The 18608-nt window shown below is 42.7% G+C and overlaps 1 protein-coding gene across 3 annotated transcripts in view; it reads right to left on the bottom strand.

Annotated features, from left to right (window-relative positions):
- LOC116384440 (ras GTPase-activating protein 1) overlaps positions 1-11883 on the bottom strand; it is a 26201-nt gene extending 14318 nt beyond the window's left edge. The window contains exon 1 of one of the 3 annotated variants that reach the window (XM_031849092.1): positions 10596-11883. In XM_031849092.1, the coding sequence (XP_031704952.1) occupies positions 10596-11140 (545 nt within the window). In that variant the 5' untranslated portion in view covers positions 11141-11883. Of the gene's footprint in view, positions 1-4312; positions 7355-10595 lie in introns of those variants that run through there. The other 2 variants (XM_031849093.1, XM_031849094.1) reach the window with 2 other exon arrangements.
- Positions 11884-18608: the final 6725 nt, after the last annotated feature.

Raw genomic sequence — 18608 nt, 5'->3', positions numbered from 1 at the left:
GGGGGGGGGGGGGGCAGATGGTGCGTTAGCTCAAACTGTATTGAGATGCAAGTCTGTTTAGCACGGACGTACATATTTCTGTTTAGAAGTACGTAGACCATGAATCAAACTGCTTGATTGATGGAAAATCCACATCATAATATAACAATATTTATTCCAATACACTACACTTCATTTCAGTTAAATGTTAAATTTGTCAGAGTAAAAATCAAAGACAACACTTCAAACTAATACAAGAATTGTGGCAATACAACCGACAACCTGCTGAGATAAAAATAATACAATAAAGACGAGATTTATTGTTTTGAAAGGCCAACAGAATCCAGACACCAAGTAAGGCAAGTTAATCACAGAAACATAATGCGTTCAAGAGAATAACAGGTCACAGATCACACATCTTTCTTTATAGAACAAGACGAGTATTTTGAGTTCTTCACAGTCCAGTTTCAAGAAATAAAAGATGTATGGTCGCAATAACAAATCTAAATATTTCAAAATCGCAAAACTTGAATCAGCACTTTCATCCGGTTATCTGATGTCTTAGATATCAAGACATTTAAATAAAGTTATTATTATATACATTTCCACTTAAACCTTGAGAGCAGAGAGCTTCTTTTCATTTTCAGAACAATTCTGGAGTTCTTGGTGAGGGCAATAATTAAACCCAATAAAAAAAAAAAAAAATAGAAATGAAGCTCAAATACATTTTCGTACCTACTTTCACGAGAGTACGACCCAGACAGAATGAGCGGGTCATGTATTCTTTAATAAATGGAAGTCCAAAAGCTTTTATTTTTTAGTTTCCAGCGCACCATTAAATTCTGCTGCTTCATGAATAAAACAGAAGCCCCAGGAACAACACTGGTTAAAGTTTTAGCAGGTGAGGCTGAACTTGACTGGGCCTTGACAGCAGGGGTAAAAAATTAACACGCTTTTCCAAATTTAGGCCACTGGAGCCTTTCGAACTGGAAAAACACCATCCGGCGGTGAGGAGATGAATTAGGTGTTGCAGTAGCTCTTTTCACAGGGGACCTGAAGGACTCCCATCTGGCTGAGCTAAGTAAAGGTCCCTACTTGTAAAGAAAACCAGCTCAAGTCTTCTTTCATGGAGGAAGCTGGAGAAGGTGTGCTGAAGAGGAGGAGTTAAGGGTCTGTGAAGGGGCTTTAGGGGGGGAGGGGCTGAGGTGAGAAGAGCATTGAAGAGGGCGATTGAGAGCAGTTGGAGAGTAGAGCCAAGCAGCCCTTAAAGGAAAGCTGGGAAATAACACCGATGGAGAAGTGAACAGGGAAATGGAAAAGGAAGAAGAGCGAGGAACACCCTCCTACAAACCAAACCAGCTAGGTTACAATTACCACACTTACAGTGTAATAACATTGAAGTAGTTCGTGCAACCACCACAACATATCAACCATTATACATTAAAGGCAAAGAAAACACATTTGGGATACTAACTCCAACTGCCACTAATCTTGAAGTCATCTTGAATACCAAACCACAACTTCGCCGACCATACTTCACCGTTATAGCTCTTCCTTTGGGCAGACATGCAACAATTAACAGCTTGTTAGCATCCTTTAATTACTGAATCTGGCTCGCACTATATGCCTCAAATACACAGGAAAATGAAGACCTGTTTATGTCATTCACTGGGATGTTGAACCAAGCAGGTGCGTAAACTGCATAAACCGGTGTTTTAATCCAGTATTGATGATCCATATTCAGGACAAACAAACTTTCCACTGGGTTACATGCTGGACGAGGCTGGCTTTGCTGTATTTGTTTAACAAAGTATTTCATAGCCTGGTTGATTTAATTGACCATACATCTAACACAGACACCTCTAATGTCCTAACCTTCAGGGAAGAATCACATTAAAACATGGTGTTTTAACTTATTTTTCTTAGCACCTTACATCACACCTATACATTTGGAAAAAGCTACTTCGTTCAAGTTTACTGCAGTTTTATATATGATCTATAATATGACATTTTGTAATTACACTGTTCATGATGGTGAGTAGGCAGGACGGGTGTTACGACTATAAGCATGCGCCGTGCCAGCGGTGATGGGATTCAGTGCCGCTATCAGCTTGAGGAATGTCTCGTCATGTCAGAACATGAACAGCGAGCAGCAGTGACGAGCTGGTTCTCTCCTCTATAAAACACTCAACTCAGGGAAAGGACTTCAACCAGTTTGCGCAGTCAACTAAAACAAATTGATACATTGATATTAATGCAAGCAATTGAGGTACCTCACATGCATTGGCAACGTACTGCATTTTCCATACTAACCAAGTCACAAATACCCTTTAATGACACCACACCAACGTATGTTTCAAAGTGCTGCAGTGAGTGAGCAGGAGGAGTCACCGACAGCGTCATCCTTCACTCCTATGCTCACATCCTCAACCTCGCTTTCACACAAGACACCCAATTAGTCACTCCGTTAGGAGACAAGTGCCAAAGGCAATGCTTTCTAGGAGCAAAGTAGTTAGTATGTTGTATCTTGTGTGCATGGTTCAGCTAATTGTGTTGTGCTGTCAAGAACAATATTACTTTGCGCTGCTGAAATTTAACATGTCCGAGCCTAGTGAGCTTGGGCAAGACGCCAACATAGAGCTTAGGCTCCAGCAAGCACTGCAGCATGAGTTATTGTGTATACAATCCTTCTGGCTACATTTTAAGGCTGGATGCCTTGAAAAGACATTGCATCACAAGAGCTCTGATAAGACACGAGTGACGTACTATTTGTAGATTACGCCTGTAGTGTTGAGCCACTTAAACCCTCCCTGTGGTTCTCCCACAGTTTATAGCTTTGGAGTTGGAAAGAACAACATGTGGCACCATGAAGCCACAGAAAACACAGAGAGTGTAGAGTTCAGTTTCATTCTTACAACTGGAATTAGAGCTATTTAAGTTAAAAGAATCAAAACTACAATGTCTGAGAGAAACTGCACAAAGATGACCAAATTAAATGGTTTGCAGAAAGAGAGAAGCGCTATTCCCACATTTATAAAGTAGTAATACTTTTTTAATTCTACAATTCTGTAATCAGGTTGTTTTATTCTAGAAATAGAATTGAACACAACTTGTAGTATTTGTGCTGTATGTGAGCATATCATGCATGTCTGTAATTGATGTTTTAATTAAATAGGAAACAGTTAAATGTATAAACAGGCAAAACAGATATTTGTACAGCAATATAAATGTGGCAATATCAATAAAGTCGATGTGCATCAAACTCCTGATACGGGTGTTTTAGACACCACTGGAAGACTGCCCGCTTAAGTATTTTGTATGCTGCTGATAGGAGGAATTACTAATGACTTACAAATGGAATAAGACAATTACTGACAATATATAGAAATAGAATAAAAATATATCAATTCTCTGGGGCAGAGTGTGTCATCCCAGGGTGGAATCCTTGCCAAAAATAGTGCAGATGTTTAAGCAATTACAAGCGAAGGTTTGAAAAGGACACGAAGTCCTCCAACATTAAGATTTCAGGTGAACAAAGAGTCGACTATTTGTGCCCATCTACTTTATGTACAGCTTTGTTACCACATGCTGTCTGTCTGTCAGTCATTAAGCTCTTTTATGAACTCTTTTGCTTCCGCGCACGTCTCTTCTCTTCATCGTCTTCTGTCTCGATTGAGCAGCTGTACTCAAACATCTCCATAGACGTCCTGTCAGCCCTCATCAGTATCAACATGAATGAAACGTTGCAATACAGTACATTAGCAATGCAGCTCAGTGGAGCAGCTGGCTTTTTAAAGGAGGGGGGGGGGGGGGGGGGATCGAGTACAAAATGTTTTCTACACACAAATTTAATGCCATGTAAACGCTGCGCTGACATTTTTAAACACAGCCACTGTACTCAATTAGTCTCACCTATTACCATGTAGTTACACATGTAACTTTCCTGACTCACGAGTGTCAGATCTGTGAACTATATTATTAGACAAATGAGGCACATTGTGCCATTATCAGTGTTTGACTATCCTGTTAACACTTTTACAAGCAAAACACAAAAATATCAATCACAGATTTCCTGTGATATCACAACTGAAATGTCAGATGTTCACAGTTGGCTCACAGATCTCACGTAGAATAAAGTCCTCTCCATAATATTAAATTAATAAACCACACACTCACACACACTTCCCTTTTAAATTACAGCATTATTAACTACAGTAGAATTTGAGTCTAAAATAAAAAACAGTTGATAAGCAGGAGTTTTCCCACTCTTTCTGCCCGCCCCTTGTTGGGGAGGTACGGTTGGAGTTGCGGGGTGATTGGATGCCCCACTTACGCCGAGTTCGCCCTCTGCTGCATCTCCCTCCTGTGTCCTGTGGTCTCACAAGTTGCACCCGCTCCTCTCATACTGCTGCTGTCCTGGCAAAAACTGGAAGCTCCGACGTGGAAAGCAGAGCAACGGTAGCTCTAAATCCGTACAGGGCATGGTGATGCGACCCCGCTGCCGCCCTGATACAGTCATCTCTCGTCACTGGTGTCAATGAGCAACATCCACGGAGGTGAGACGCACAGGAGGACACGGAGATACACATGCATTTGAGGATGATTAGAAGACCGTGTCTGGTTCCGTTATCCGTTAGATTCTACTTCTGATTAAAGTGATCTTTCAGAAGCTGAGGCAAAATAGTCCTGTTGTCTTTGCGCCAACTTCCTCCTGCTGTGGCGTTCTCTCTCTCTTACCCTCCCTGCTTTCTCTCTCATAAAGCCACGCGTCATGAGCATGCTGCCTATTGGTTTTTGAAGCAGTGGGACAGCAAGCGTAGGGAGTGGCATCTTACTGTATGAATACGTATTCATGATCACTCAAACACATCACGGGCATCAGTGGAAACAGATCACACAACCTTCTGACCTTAGAGAGTGCTTTATATACACCTGGCTTCAACTACGCTTAAAGATTAAACACACATCGACCTGATCCTCGCTCACCCTCAACACCTTCAAACCGGTTTCAACTCCACACTAAGCATTCTTTTAGTCAATGAACGCCAGAGCTATTAATGTAAATACAGTATGGGTTTAAGCACTAACCAACCAGCAATGTAAATTGTGATCCCTTAACCATTTACTCATATTTGTGGGCTCAAGTTTCCACAATGGAAAACGGTGGAGAGCCGCGGAGGCCTGACAGCAGCTGTGAATTGTTTTTCTTTCACTTTGCACATAATAGACTGCGGCAGCTTGTTACCTCAGCCGGGGCCGGAGAATGCCAGCACACAGGGGCAGACTTAACATGTACAGATGGAGAGATTGGAAAGGCCTGTCCATGCATCATCCGCCTTGCTCGGCCTGAACGCTAACAAACCGTCGTCATGTTAATGCACGGCCAGACACACGGAGACCAAAGCAGACATCTCGGCTTTCGTGCTGTGATTCAGCGTCCCCGAAATAACGTCATTACATCAGTGATAATGGGCTTCACTGTCATCTACCCATACTATATTCCCTGTGCTTTAGATTCCTAAAAGCGGGAGCGTCCAGTTAAGAATACTCTCTTCCTGCAGATTTAAGGATGCTTTCACACCTGTAGACATTTAGTCCGGAACAAACAGAAAAATTAGACATTGTTGCATTATATTTCTGGTCCTGTTCACACGGCCATTTTACAAACAAACCAAGAGGAGTAAACAAAGTTAAACAGACTGACAGGTAACTCGTTGATTGGACCGTTTTGGTGATGGTCGTCCTGCATCATCAGGACCCACGTGGGGAAATCTAATTCTGGTAACTGACAGAATGAATGCAGCACTAAAATGCTTTTGCTTCTAACGTGTATATTTATGTACATTTATACCATCGTCGATCCGTGATCCGTACGGATCCCCCCTCGTGGTTCGGTACTCTTGTGGACCCCGGATTAATTACACAGTTTAACATTAACCATCACAGTGTGAAATAAAGATTTACTAACGATCGGTATTGTCAATATTCGATAAAATATGCAAATCAGGACATTTGTTTGAAGAAGATCTTTTCACAACAATAAAAATAGATATTACAGATGAATTGGGAACTGTTTACATGAGCTCTAAGCAGCAATACATCATTTACATAAACGTGACCAGGGAGCTCCCTTTTCTCTTTTGTGCCGATCTGAACTATGATCTCATCCGAACCGAGAGTTTTATGATGCGTTGCACCACTATAAGCAATATTAGTATTATTAGACTGAAAATTGACTGCATGTGATGATGAATAATAGTGGAGACAGGACTGTACTAAATCCCCTTTGCACACTCCCAGATAAGTGGTGCGAACGCACACCAGGAACACCGGGAAGCGCACAGACGCGTGGATGAGGCGGGGATCTGTGGGATAGCTGTCACATGCTTTTTAATGGAGCTAATGAAATGACAAAGAACAGAGAGTCAGATACAAGCACAGCTGTAACCGGCCTATTAATGAGGGAAATACCCACGCCGACGTGCTCATATACAGGCCTTAAATGCAGATCAATGAGATCCCTTCCTCAACTGCTTTCACAATCAGCAGATGGATTTATTAGCGGTTGAGCTTTTGAAATCTTGCTCACGTCACATAGCTGCTATCATAAAACATTGTGCTTTGTTTGTTTGCTTTCACACGATAAACAAACCACACCAGAGTCCACTTGGAAGCTCGACCTTATCAGACCATCTTGGTTGGGTTGTTTGGTTCGCACCAGCGTTTGATTGACAGCTATCACACCAGCCTAAACAAACCGTACTAACCGGGACAACCGACCAGAGTTTGTTTTTAACTAACCAAACAGGTTCGGTGTGAAAGCACCCTAAGCCATCGATTCTTGTTGAACTGAATGTGGAGTAACAGTCAGATAGTGCATCTCAATCAAATGGAAATGTGCAACAATAGCTTTAAGTTGTGTGGCTGCTCTTGCGTACAAAGTAACAAAGCAATGACAAGAAAAGCCTTTATTATACTTGTTGCGCAGGACGTCCTGCCTGTTGTACTATGGTACTTAACATTAACCTGGCACTGTAACATTTTCTATGCAAAGAAGCCAACTTATTATTCAAGCAGGCCCAAATAACGTGGAGTCATTCAAACACAAAATCCTGGGTATTAACAAACAACTCAAATGCGTTGGAAGATCCTGTTAAGGCCACAATGAGTGGCTCAGAAGTCTTGAAAACAGGATGTAGGAGAGAAAAGGCAGGGCAGTGTGGGTATTAGAAGGGCATGACAGGACGTTGCGTAACACATTGAAAATGCATGGAAACCATAGGCTTTGGATTATCAACCCACAGTAAAGACATTACAGAGGGACTGGTATTCCAATCAATGGGGTCTAGTAAAACAACCCTAAGCATGTGCATCCTTTGCTGTACGGGGGGGGGGGGGGGCCAGTTGTGTGACACGATGCAAACACAGTTCCATATAAGCTGCAGTGTAACTTGTTCAGCCCGGAGTAATTTCAAAAATGTATAACAGGAAATTACAGGCTTAATACTAATTGCTGGGCTCACCAGTCATCAAACCGGTGTAATGGCTGGGCCAATTCCATTCATAACACCATGCTTTGTTATGAAAGTATTGTAACATTTTTTGGCTAGTGGGAACAATCTCCACCAGGGAACATCCTTGTTAAGCTACGCGACATGATCCTCGTGCCGTTTCAGAACTCCACTGTCTCTGCCTCCCTAAACAAAGAGCAATTAGGTAGTGTGGCTACTCAATTAACACTGCGGTTAGAGAGACATTTCCACAGCCAAGTGCTTAACTCATTCACACAGCCACTGTTCTTCAAATCCATCCTTCCTTTCCCCTGTTTTTCTCCTTCATCCTACCACCACCTCCTTGGGGAATCCTTTATAATTTTAAAATCCTCACTAATCTTCATGGAAACTCAAAATCAACAACTCATTTCCCAACGTTCGGTTTGTTTAAGCTCATGCGCTGGGCCGCAGGTTTCTAATGGCAGCAGGAACGCACTCTGTTCGGCCCGCCTGACGTCTTCACTCTTGCCTCTTCGTTAAACTATCATCCGTGTGAAATTCCTATGGCATTGCCGCGGCCATTGTTTATGAATGAATGACTGTTGCACAGAGGAGTGAATGATTGTGACTGCCATTTGTCTTTCTCTCGCTCTCGCAAACACATTCACTCTACCGCACTGCCAAGTTTAGCTTTCACCGTCACTGTGCAACACACAGTGGGACCGCTTCCAACGGTGTGGAAGTTTTCCACCATCACTCCTCCAATAGGTACTTTGCAGGCTGCTAACATAACTCAAAAGGAATACAAGAGCAGTCTTGGAGCCAGATTACGCAGCCTGCAACACTGCTGAAAGGACTGGGTGGAATTCAGAATCATTCTGGGTAGTCAGCTGTGAATATAACACCCATTGCTGCCACTGGCATATGCTATTATAGGCACAATGAAAGAAAAAGTCCACCGCAACAACAACAAATGTATGTATTTCTTGTATTAGACATAGATTGGATGTTCACATACATAATGTGACTCAAGGGAAGTTCATTTTATGCCATGAGATTCACTATATTGCCTCCAGGCCAAAGCTAGGAGCTATGTCCATGACTATTACGCCTTTGCCTGAATCCCTGTACATTACATTAGGCATCGTCTGTAAGACAGCACCACTGGATGAGACAGTAATCTCGCAGGGGGTCCACATATCAGCCCCCGTCTATCACAGTGGATCAGTGACAAATCCTGAATGAGGGACAGACCCTCGTCTTAACTGGGTCATCATCACAAGGCGATGGCAGCACCTTATAACTCCTCTGCTCTCCAGAAGCCTCCACTGCCACACAAGAGGATGAATGAAGGCTGTATGCTCTTAGGAGAGCCCGTGTCTGGCCTCGCTCATGTTACCAATGGCAGGTGTTCTCATGATGAGCACACACAAACTGTACACATACATGCAGCAACTGAGCACAATGTTTTTTAAACCAGATGTTTTGGTGCGTCCAAATCTCTGATAATAGTAAACTAGTTATCAAGTGCGACAATGAAGCCAGAAAGAAAGAACATGGTAGTAAATTGTAAGAGCATACGTTTTTTTTGTCACGATCCTTTTACAGATTGACATCCTTGAAGGCCTTTGATGAACACCATCATACACTTCCCAACACACATGTTGGGAAATTACAGACTGATAATAAATAGAAACAAAAAAAAAAACAATGCGGTCCAGCTTTCCGGTGGATTCTTCACCACTACAAGCAATTCAACAAAACCACAGCACCAATAGAGAGGAGAAGACGGTGTTGCGTATGAGCCTTGCACAACTCGGTTGAGTCAAAGCATCTCAGAATAGGCAAGAGTGAGAGTGTGAGAACAATCGTTTTGACTCTCACCAGCATGTGAAGTTGTGTGTTAGTGGATGTGGCAGATAACTATTTGACTACAAGACTCTCATTGTGAAACAAAGCAAGACCAAAGAAAATCAATGCCATCCATGCACAAGGGACAACTGTTCCACGGCCTCACTGGCAACCCTGCAAGTTGATCAACTGGAAATCAAGAGCAGACGCATGAAGAAGTCAGCCGTGGCAGAACAACTACTTCCACAGTGGTACTATGTGTGAGACATTGGATTCAATTGCTGTTGCATTTAGGGGTTCAGTACCAGTCCGAGCCTCCCTCTGTATTGTGACAGGGAGATAAAGGGTGGCTCCTAAAAGAAGAGCTGAATCCACACTCCAGGTCCAGTCACTTCCATATCTTACAGTATGTGAGGGGCCAGAAATGACAACACTCAACACTTCTCTAATGAAACTGAAATAAATGGGAGGGCCGTATTTAGGTTATTACAACACCAGCACACACACACGCGCACTTTTGGACATGTGATTTTGTGCATGCATGACAAATTCATAAAAAATACCTATAATCAGAGCTGCAATTCTAAAATACAATGTATATGATGCATTTAACATATGTAGTGTGACACTGTACCAGTTACAATTCAGCCAGAAATGAGTTGATTAACTTACTCCATATTACAAATGTAAAGGGATAATTGCTGGTAAATCAAACTAAATCAAGCATTTGGTCAGTAAAGACTATAAGTATTGTATGGACTGGGCAGGACATCCTATAGATGTAGGTGTTCCGAGCACCTTAACCCAAGTGAACTCTGTACACTCTTACAACAGGAAAGGCACATTTAAAGTTGTTGTTTACCTAGATGACAGACACTGACCTCACTCAGAGGAAAGTAAACCCTCGTCACCTGCAACTCTTCATCAAACCAGTGCACTGTAGCTGCCTCCTCTAACTTTTCCTTCATGGTAATACTGTTAAAAATTTGGCATGCTTTCCGTCAATGCATTTATTTTCATGTTAAGGCTCATGCACACAATCATCAATACTGTGTGCAGTTGGCTTCACAGATGTAGATCATAACTGGTGATATAGCTGTGAGTAGCACGAGACAGTATTACACCTGGAGGAGTCAACACGAAGTCAAATCCAGACCTCACGTGCATGACAGCAGGAAGGAAGTCTACACAACAAGAAGTACAGGATGCTAGAAAATGTTGATTTCTAGGTATCAATGACCGAGATGTGATTTGTACAGGTAGTGTACTTACTGGTTCGTAGGAGGTGCAGAAAGGGGGAACACCACCTCTTCTTCCTCGTATTCCGGTCCATCCTGCATGTCGCTTTCATCCACAGTGCCACCGGGCACCCCGCAACCTGGAGGGGGAGGAGGTGGCGGAGGCAGTGGGGGGAAGTCAGGGGGTCCATCCGGGCCTGTTGATGTGGGTGAAACCCGACTAGCTGGACCCTCCGAAGTGGGAGAATAGCAAATGCCGCCCACGATCCCTGAACTTGGTCCTTGTAAAACTGAATGTCCACCTACTGCTCCGCCACTCCCTGTTGCGGGAAGCGCTGGTCCGGTCACATCCCCACTAGACATCGGGTAGGTCGCACTCGTGTCGGGAAGTGAGTCCGGAAAGGGGTTTGAATGCTGGCGGAGGGTTGGCGGTGGTCCTTGTCCCAAATCAGTGGCTCGCACTCTGCTCGGCTTGGGATAGTAGGGGAAAGGGGCCGTGTCCGGGCCTCCTCCGCCTGCCACCCCTGTCCCCGTCGTGACCAAGCCCGTATCCTCACTGCTGACCTCCGTAGCCATCATATTAGGACAATATATAGAGGGCGGAAGTCCAGAAGGGAACCTGCCCTTCCCCTCTGTTCTTACAAAACTCCTTCAGTGTTTGGGCTCTGCGGCAGAAACAACACCAAAAGTTTCCCAGACCGCGTTAAGCTAGCCAGCTATCGTTAGCCGACGAGCTAACTTCGCTCACTTGGCCGCACTAGCGGGCGTTAGCTTCACCTCGCATTCGCTACGCTACAAGATAGCCAAGCTAACGCTAGCGGGATGGCTAGCAGCTTGGAGACACTTGATGAGTTCTTGCTCGCTATGTCTTCATTGTTTCCTGAGTTTGAAGTTCACACAGAAGCACTATGTTGAAATTAACACGTACAATGTTACAAATTTGAATATCAATTCACCAATAGTTCCTGTTATTTAGTTCACCCTCGGCACAAGGCAGACCACTTGTCGGGGAGTGTTGTTTTATTGTCACTGTTGTGTGAAACCCCCGTCTTTTTCCAGTGTTGTTGTTTTTCTTTCCTCTTGAGTTTCCAGCCGTCCCGGATAAGAGTCCACGGGCGACCCAGCCTTATCACCGAAATCCCGGTCGGTCTGTGCAAACTCGCATGTCGTAAAAGTACATTATTCTTTCGTTTCGCAAGCTTAAGTTCGCCAATATTTCTGGGTTTCAGGGCTGGTGGCTTGCCCGCTGCTGCTCTGCTCTTTCTCCCCTCCCTCTCCCACTCCTCTTCACTCACCGAGCAGACACAGCCAAGTGAACACAGAGCGGCAACGGTTCAATCCATGGGATCTTCACTCAGTGCTCTGGGAAACGAGACTGTGCTCCCATTGCTTAAAATACAGATTCATAAGGGGGTCGGTAGGTAAGGAAAAGAGCTGGAGATGATAGACTTTAAGACATGCGGTACCATATCATATTAAATCAATATTAAACTTAGTATCTTTGGGTTTTGGACTGATAAAACAAGACATTAAAAGACACCACCCTAAGAAACTGTGATGGACATGTTTCACTATTTTCTAACATTTCATAGACCAAACGATTAATCGATAATGAAAATAATCATTAGTTGCAGCCCTACCAATAATTCTTCCTTTTGAGTGATGAACATGAAGCTTGTCAGTCTGGACTGACATCATTCAGTTCTCCTAATGAAATATGCATAATGGTCTTACCAAAGTTTTTAATTAGCACTTTGATATACTGCTCAAGACAGTCTGAATATAGCTCTGGCTTTGTGACAGAAAGTCTATCTTTGTTCATTTTAGCTAGACCGAGTACTCCGTTTTAATTCAACTCATTTGGCCTCTGCATACTGTTGGATTGCCACAGACAAAGAGCGGCTTCTTTCAATACAGTCAGAAAGTATTAGGATTGTTCATATTGGGAGAAGACTGTGGGGCCGTGTATTTGTAGGCATTGTCTAGTTTTAGGACCGTGTAGCAAGACAATAACCCTAAACGCACAGGCAAGGCAACCAATATTTCATATATCCTAATGCTTGATTGACCAAGTCAGATAGTTTCCACAATACAACTGAAGCAAAGAGTGGAGAAGGCTGCAGTGCAGGCCTGGCAGAGCATGAAGTCTGTTGGAAGTAGTCTTGGATTTAGTAACCATTAAACAAGTGTTAGCGCACTTTTCACCAAACATGGACACACAATCATGTGTGATATTTCTTTTTAATGGACCTGTGCATGTTGGTGCACATAAACATACAATGAGGCGCAATCAGAAGTAATAGTAACATACAGTTTTTGCAGCTGGTCATATGGCATCTCTGTGGCACATAAAAAGATTTTCACATTTTCTTTATATATTATAAATAAAATTGCCACATGACGCTTTAGAGCACCGTTTAAAACCAACATCTAAAAAAATAAATAAATTGCACACCTGACTGAGGTATATATCAGCAAACTCAGTGGACATAAACTGACCCAGTGAGGTTGCTCTTTTATGTAATTTCTGATCTGGAAGAGAATTGAATACCTGTTTAGACATTCAAATGTCGTTTGCAGGCAGGGAAGTTGATTTGAAAGCTTTAGAAAGTCAGCCAAGGGCTAAACTTGACATGATAGAGCTAACATAGTGTTGAGTAGCTACAGCCGAGGGCTGGGTCAACATCTCCAGGCATGCCCTTTGTGCAGCTGCCTTCACCATTCAGCCTTCACACTGACCGGTGTTAGAGCAACTGGCACTGTAAAATAAGGGCGTCTGGATATCCCGTCCACTCTCTCCTTGCTCGCTTAAGTCCTTTTATGAACCCTCATCAATCTGTTCTCTCTCTCTCTTTTGCTTGTGATTGGACAGGCCTTTTCAAGACATTTTGGGATTTTAAAGCTCTCTTGACAAATGGCTCCTACATGCGCTATGACAGAGGTGGACAGGGTGCGAAAAACTGCCACTCAAGAGGAAGCACACTTTGCATTCCCGTGGGTCACTCAGGTAGCTGTTCTCCACCACAGCACAGGCTTCCCCTAAGTCCTGTGACACAGATGGTCAGTGAACTGTAAAATCTGTAGACTGACATTGACTTGACATGTAACCATAAAAGCTACTCCAGTTGAAACACACAAATACTCAGTTGTAAACAAACAAGCACCACTCGCTGGAGTCATACACTCGAGCATGCTCATTAAGCATGTAGGGCACTTCAGGGTGAGTGGGTTCTTAAAGTGGCAGAACAGCCTGGTCTCAAGATCACCACAGCCTCTGCGTTTACAGTATGGCTGTGGCTTAGGCAGGTTGTTGCTAGGTCCAGTAGTCCCCAGTCTTCATTTGGCTTTATGTGTTGGTGTAATCTGGAGGGCTGGGATCATCCTCTGTCTCTGTGTAACAGTGTGACTGTGTCCTGTGGATCCTACCAAACTGAGCATAACGAGATTGCAGACAGGATGTGGCTAATCGCCTTTCCCTGGATAGACAGACAAATTGAGAGGGCCAGCTCCATACCTGCCAAGAGGTGGAGTAACCATTCTGCTCGACTTCAACCACTGACTCTAATGTAACGAGTGTGAAAAAGGAGATTATGTACCTGTAGAGGTGAAATAAGCAAGATCTAGAGTTCAACACATGCATGTGTATCCTGCGATTTTGTCTGTATCTGTGATTCTGTGTCCGACTTCATGTCTTTGTCTTCATCTCTGTATCACTGCATGTGTGTTATGGGAGGTCAGTCGGCGCTGACAGTCTGCCAAGGGGAGAAAGAGTGTGTGAAGAAGAACGTCAGGCCAGCCTGGCTGTTCTGCTCTGTTTCACCATAACTGCGATGTCAGATTTGAGGATGGACACTGATTTGAGCGCTACCACAGGAGCCCGACTGTGTGTCGACTGAGGGCCCTCATCCATATTAATTTTCATAACGCTTCATTGCCCTCAAAGGCGGCACGTGGGAATATCTCCACCTTCCTATGCCTTTGAAGACAATTACGTTTTTTTGCGTCCACTGACATGTTGCAGTTGCATCACGTCTTTCAATGTTATTAAAAAACAAGCTCCATTGCTCACATTGGTAAATGTGAATGAATTATCTATTACAAGTGGTTATCGGTTCTTCATCGTGTTAGTTTGAGTAATTTTTTTCTGTGCTCATTGCATCAATTGACTTTCATCCTGTGGTTAGGTGTGAATGTAAAAGTCATACATTAGATATAAATTGTAACACGGTAGTGAGTGTGACATGCTATAAATGCACATACACTTCCTTTCTCAGTCTCTCTTTCTGTCATCTTTCTAAAACACAGACCACACACACACACACACACACACACACTTTCTTTAGCAACATCTTCATTATGTGTGTCAGCTGAATGTGTCTCATTTAAGTGCTAAAGTGGTGGGTGTCTGAGGTGAGGTACACACATTAATCCATATGTTTCAAGTTCCAGGGTCAGTGCACAAGACTGCTTGCCTTCTCTTCCTTAACTCAAGCAAAGCACACTTGCAGGCACATCAGCACTTGTGTGAATAAATCACCGGATCAACATAAAAATTTAAAAAAGGGAGTGAGTGTCACATGGATGGATAGCGTGAGCAAAGGTCTTCAGGAGTAGTGGGCTGAGTTTTCCAACATTACTTTCGCAGTGTTTATGAGACCTTCCCATGCCATGTCCAATGTCAGCCAGATGCTTAAAGTTTAATGTCACATGTGAATTATCAATGCACATTTCAAGATGTGACATTAATCCTGGAGTCATTTGAAAAAAAGTATGTTTCTATGAGTATGTCTCAGATCGTGCCAGGATGCAGTGTTTGCTGTTAATACACATACATTAGCTGAAATTAAAATCCATTTAAATAATCTATAAACTGTGTTTGTAAATATGTTTTGTATATTTTATCCATAGCATTAAAGGTTCATGTTATCAGCCTACCAACATATTTTCAGCTTTAACTTTCTGTTGCTGGTTCCAGTATTGTATTTTGTTTTGCATTTAATCTTGTCTGTTTAGTATTCTAACAATTTACATGACGTCAGTTCCTCCTTTGCACAAGATGGGTATTATGCTGCAGGTCCGTCTGCCTGTCTCTGACAAGATCATGTATGTGTGTGTGTAAGAGGTGACATTCCAGTGAGTGTTGTGTTGTATGTAAAACAGAGGGTTTGAACGAAGCAGAAGTATGAGGACTGCTCCATATTTGTGTCTGTGTGTGCAGCACACTCGTGCATTTGTTTCTCTGCCTACGCACTTGTCTTGTAATATTTTAATTGGAGCCGGATGAGACTTATGCTGGCATTGCCTCAATATGTGCCATATGTGCCCGCCTGGCCTCCGTGTGTCAGTGAGTTACTAATGTGTTGAGCAGGCTATGGCACAGTCTGCTGTTCTACACCTCCTGCAGGCCCCAAAGGGAGTTGGAGAAGGCAGATGGGGAGGCCACTGTGTTTTTTTATTTGTGGATAACTGCAGGTTGTGTGTGTGTTGTATGTGCACACAATTAAGGCATCGACTTAGTCACAACACAGTGTGAAATTACGCAAAAGAGAGACGTTCCTTCTTTAAAGATGAATTCTGCAGAGGACAGAGTCCTTCCAAATTACATATTAACTGTTTTCTACCACAATAAACACCAGAAGCCTGGACTGTTTCCTTTTTGTTTCTTCCTGACACTCACCGTGGCAGCCAGACACTTTCTGCCCAGAAAAACTCTCCTCTCGCTGTGGTGTAGGGGGCTGTTTTTCACTTTCTTTTTCAGAGGGCAAGCGGGGGAGTTTGCAGCTGCCACTCCATTGCACATATGGGAAGAGTTGTTGTGAGATGGGGGCGGGGGGACGGAGAGCACATGGCCCCCTCAGTCACACTTTTAGAAAGGGATTGCAGTAGAAAATGAGCAGCTCTCTGAATGCACAACTTTTCGATTTTTGATATGAAGACAACTTTCACAAAAGACACTGAGTAAGAATAGAATTTGCAATGTGATAAACACCACGTTTAACTACTTGTACTACTTGAACATGATCTGAACTCTGGGTTCAGCATTGTTTCTGGAAAAACAACACCGGTGCTATTGCACTGTTCTCCTTATTGATCTCATATTTACTGACAGCAGCGTCAGCAATGACTTCTGAATATTATTCTAAAAAAGACAACGTAGTAGGTCACCACAGAGCTCTGTTGCACCAAGGTTTGGTGTAAAATATTGTATGAAATATTGTATGTGGTCATAGTTTTGTCATAAAAGTTAGTACTCTTGCACACATGCAGAACAAAGCTGCAACAAAGAAATTAATGTCTGTTTTTCTGTCTCTTTCTTTCTTTCACACACGCACACACACACACACACACACACACACACACACACACACACACACACTCCAGATGTGTTATGTGAATTATTTTTAGACAGCTGGATTGGAGAACAATATATTTAAGTTTGTCCCACTGCCACTCTCATCACATGTATTTTATTGATGTTTGTGAGATAAGAAAAAGGGTCAACTGGGACATCAGTTCTTGTTTTGGCAAGCATCACAAGTCCTTTGCTAATCATGTATGTATTGAGACCTGATTATTTCATTAATTTACACACTGTATCTGCATTATAATTGTTTATGTAAATGCACTTGGATGCCACTGCTTCACTTATTACGCATTAACATGTTTGCAACTATAAATGTAAATTCAAGAACAGTTTAAATGATTGTGCAAATGTCCAGCTTGTGTGATGCATGCATCTACATTTTGCATTGCAGTGCTTTGTCATATTGTTTGAAAAACATGCTTGTCCAGATGGGCTCTGGAGGGAATTAAGAGCACTCAAGCACAAGTAGAATGACAACTGATACTCTGCAGACAGACTACTATTACAACTAATGGACTGCATCAATAAGAGGAGCTACATTCAGCTTGACATAAGAAAAAAAAGATTTTACAGATTCAAGTTAATAAGCTTAATTTACTTGGCACCTATATTCCAATATATAAAGCTCACAACTTCCCATTTTATATGACAAGCCAATTTTACTTGTTCTGCAAGATTAATACTTGCAGAAGAAAAGTCCCTGAATATAAAAGTGTAAAGTGAAGGATGAAGACCTTCCACAATATGAAAATGTACCGTGTGGCTCAGCGCCCATGTTTGAGGTTGACGATCAGATGATATCACCCTGGCACCAGTGGTATGGGCGGTTCCTTTTCCCGTCTGGGGTTGCCATGAAAGATGGACAGCAGCTCCCCGAGGGACAATGAAAGGGGTTGTTGTTAGAGGCACATCCCATAAAAAGTTACTTACAAATATCATACTCATAAAACACTTAAGTGTGTGTGTATGAGAGAATGAGAAGGACATAAAAGCATGGTTTTATCAAGCAAATATTCATCGTATCTGAGAGAATACACAAATATATTTGTCCTAATCCACATCATGGGATAATCCAGAGACAATTGTGGGATTATAAATGTACAACATTCAGGGTAAAACCTTTTGTATTTTAATATACAAGCAAGAGATTCATCATCCAACAAAATTCAACATCCCCGTCTGTGACCTCAATACCCATTAGTCACATTTTATCACTTCACTGAAACAGTAAGGGTATTGCCTGAGTCTTTTATTGCTGGCAGCTACTGTGTATTGGTTTGCTGCCTTAGGTGATGAGTCACAGCCTATATGAGGTTATTCCATCCATCTGGACATGCAGGCTGACACCAGAAGCTACTCACTGCCCAACCTATTTGAGCAACAGCTGAGACATCACACACCCCACTAACTGTCCACTGAATGCATGACATCATCTTCACTCTGGTGTTTTATATGCATCAGTAAGGGATTAATATCTGGCTAAATTAAGACTGCTGTTGTGCTCTTTTAGCCTCTTCTCTCCCCTCTGTCTGTCTAATCACAACATCCTAAACAAATTTCCTTCATTCCTGTTTGCTCTTTTTTAATCTTGTGTCTTGTATCCCTTCCTACTTCTTCTCCAACAAAATCTTTTCCTTCTGCTCTCTCATCTCTCTCTGTCCGTGCGTGTCTTTCCTCCCTGCC

Source organism: Anarrhichthys ocellatus, unplaced genomic scaffold, assembly GCF_004355925.1.
Source record: "Anarrhichthys ocellatus isolate YVR2014 unplaced genomic scaffold, GSC_Weel_1.0 scaffold9, whole genome shotgun sequence".
In the NCBI taxonomy this organism is placed as follows: domain Eukaryota; kingdom Metazoa; phylum Chordata; class Actinopteri; order Perciformes; family Anarhichadidae; genus Anarrhichthys; species Anarrhichthys ocellatus.
The sequence above is the reverse complement of the archived record's forward strand: the minus strand, read 5'-3'. Positions and strand labels throughout refer to the sequence as shown.